Below are 3,021 nucleotides of genomic sequence, written 5' to 3'. Positions count from 1 at the left end.
ATGCATGAGTATCAGCAATGAAATAGGTTTAAGAAACAAAGCTGCTACATCCCTGGGATTTAAAGACAGCAAGCCTCAATAAGTGACAAAAAGCAAGTGCATGGCTTTAAAGTTCAGGGCAGAAAAGAGGAAAAACGCATTAGTCAGTGTTGTGGCAGTGGTTCACAGATCATCTGGGGAAAATGTTTGATATAAATAATTAGGGATGAGATGAATCAGACATCATGTCCTCAGCTTCCCTTTCTCACCAGCCCTTGAAAGCACTGTCTCTAAAATAGCACCAAAATACTAAATTTGGTTTGTTATTTTCAAATGACAGAAAAGTGCAGTTATACACGGTGTCTACATGAATGTAAAGCATCACCTTGCTCTGACAGGATAGGACAGAGGAAAATGTGAACAATTTGTCTTAACGGATCCTTTTAGTAGAACATAATGTCATATGTCATCTCTTAATTGAATTACATTATACAATTACATTATATAAACAAACTTACAGGAAGGTAAAGTAGAAAAATATTGTAAATTCATATGACTGCATGTTTGCCTTCCAATGGCTGCAAATGGCTCCACAGAAAACAACAAGACACCAGTCCCAAGATGATTTCTGCACATTGCACTGTAATATCCACAGTACAATGTAAAATAGGAACATAAACAATATAATCACATCACTTCCAGGAATAATCAGAACCTCTCTGCCTAACAGCAACAACAGCATTAATAAAATAATACTGAATATTATAACCTGTGTCATAACAGACCAACAGTCCTCACTGCTCTCTCCTTTCTTATCTTGACCTCAAACAGAAAACTCGAAGAAGAAAACAAGGCAGAAATAGAAAAGTTGAATGGGACAGAAACTTCTTACCTGGTCCCTCTGGATGCATGGCAAAGAGGTCCGGCGATGTGACTTACTGTTGGAGTGACTGTGTGCCATGTCTGAGGGTATCACAGAACTGGACCTCCTGCGCCTTTTAAATACAGGGATCTCTTTCCTGGCTCCAGTCACGGGGGTGCAGCCCTCCTTGTGTCTCCCCTGGTTGGGAAGGAGCTTATCAGCATACCTCGCCAGCAGGATGCCCAGAACTCCGACTAGGTACGCTACGTACGGTCTCCAGTTGGCCCGTACTTTATGCAGCGAGATGAGTGAAATAGTCCTGACTATGCTGATGAAAACGATCACAGATATGCCCTGATTGAGCCGTGCTACAATAAGTACACTGGTGGCCACGCAGACCAGCACGACCGCGGCCGCTGTTCTGGATGAAAACAGTTGCTCATCTGTCCCGTCCAGGAGAGACCACGCCGCTGCTTCGCCTAGGTGGCACAAGGTTAGGAGGGAGAGGGCATTCTGGATTAGAACCCCACAGCGGACTAAGTACACACCGACCCAAAAGAAGGCACACAGGAGGGTGAACAATGGCGAAACCACGCTCCAGCAAGTTTGCAACAGCTCCGCCGCGCAGCCTGTAACGAAGTGAGGGGAAGGCGATGAATGCGAGGGTCTGCTGTCACCGCCGCGGCTGGCTTCAGTTTTCCAGTCTGCACATTTGACCAACAGAGCGAGAAAAACCGAAAGCGACCCCACGCACACCGCACTTCGGAGTCTCTGGGAACTCCATATTTTTAGGAACATTAGCCGTATCCACGACTCACAAACTCGGTCACTGCACAGTGGGATAACACATGTTTTCACATAACCGTTGCGATCCGATGCGCTTAAGCTCTTTTTATAAGTGCTGCTCTGCGCACCTATACAGTCAGATTCTGCAGACAACGCCATCACTCATGGCAGATATGAAGTATGAGGAAGTCTATAATGCATCTATACCAGTGCGGTCATGGGACTGGGCGCGAGTTAGTGACAAAACAAGCACAATTCATTGGACGCATAAAAAAAGGTGCGAGCAATACGCAAAGAGTCTCCATTTACGCATGGAGATGTTCTGCCACTGAACGCATTTTTGCTTTGTTTTGTTTTTTTTCAGGTGCGAGTTGAGAAACCGCTGGCCGAAACAGCATGAAAGGAGCCAGAATAACAAAGTAACTCAGATGTTATACACAGCTATGGCACTGCTTCTCTGCAAACACGCGTCCTGCTTTGCCCTCCTTTGTGGCGCGCCGTTTCTCTGACTTCTGTTATTGTCTTCTCCTTGTGGCTACTCAGTCCCGTTCCGTGAATATTCAGCGATAGACTGCGCTGTGTCCATTGTTTGGCCACGTCCCGGTCTTTCATGAAATGATAGAAGCTCCCGTTACTTTCTAGGATAAACGTTGCTGATGAATTTAAGCGGTGTGAGTGGGTGTCGTGTCCCTCAGGTTATCGCGGGGGGTTTTGAGAGACAAATCCGAAGTGTTTGTCAAAAACTCTCCAAGCAGCCGTGAGTCTCAGCTCATTCACACCCCCGAGTTCCGAATCCTCACAGGGAGAGAAATATTGCAGCAGATGAGAAGCCCCCAAATCCTTCCTCAGCCAGCCCAGCAGGCGTTGTCCTCACCAATGTAGATATAACATATGTTTAGATTTTTCTTCTCTTTAAACATTTTACCCCTTATTATATTATAAAAATATATTTAATCGTATGCTTTCTATTTAAACTGTAGCCAGGCCTGTTGCTGTGTACAATGGGACTGACCTATATTTTCCTAGTTCCTATCTGGATAGAATAAATAAAATAGGAACAAACGTTTCAGGCCATGCTTTATTGCAGTGGGTGCTTTTTTATTTGTGGTTTTGTTGTAACAGTTTTGCAGAACTGTGGGCTTTGAACGGCCTTCACATTAATACATTTTTAACTGGGGAGAGGTTTCTAGATGCTGACGAAGAAAATGGCACCACCTCATGCAATCTATTTTGCAGTGAATTTCCCAGAATAGTTGCTGTCGAGCTTGACTCCTAATGTCCCCGCTCCACAAGGTCACTGAAATATTCATCCCACTTTAAGTGTCACTGATGTATTGCATCACAGTGGAAGGTCTCTATCCGCATTTCAGCACGCAGATCTTCCATGTGCATAA

At 44.7% G+C, this 3,021-nt stretch overlaps 1 protein-coding gene across 3 annotated transcripts in view; it reads right to left on the bottom strand.

Moving 5' to 3' along the window:
* The window catches only part of LOC109974260 (cGMP-inhibited 3',5'-cyclic phosphodiesterase A-like), a 75,377-nt gene extending 72,983 nt beyond the window's left edge, over positions 1–2,394 (bottom strand). For 2 of the 3 annotated variants that reach the window (XM_020624374.1, XM_020624384.1), the window contains exon 1: positions 872–2,394. In XM_020624374.1, coding sequence (XP_020480030.1) covers positions 872–1,786 — 915 coding nt within the window. In that variant the 5' untranslated portion in view covers positions 1,787–2,394. The remainder of the gene's footprint in view (positions 1–871) is intronic. The other variant, XM_020624392.1, reaches the window with a different exon arrangement.
* Positions 2,395–3,021: the final 627 nt, after the last annotated feature.

Source organism: Monopterus albus, unplaced genomic scaffold, assembly GCF_001952655.1.
Source record: "Monopterus albus unplaced genomic scaffold, M_albus_1.0 scaffold7.1, whole genome shotgun sequence".
In the NCBI taxonomy this organism is placed as follows: Eukaryota; Metazoa; Chordata; class Actinopteri; order Synbranchiformes; family Synbranchidae; genus Monopterus; species Monopterus albus.
The sequence above is the reverse complement of the archived record's forward strand: the minus strand, read 5'-3'. Positions and strand labels throughout refer to the sequence as shown.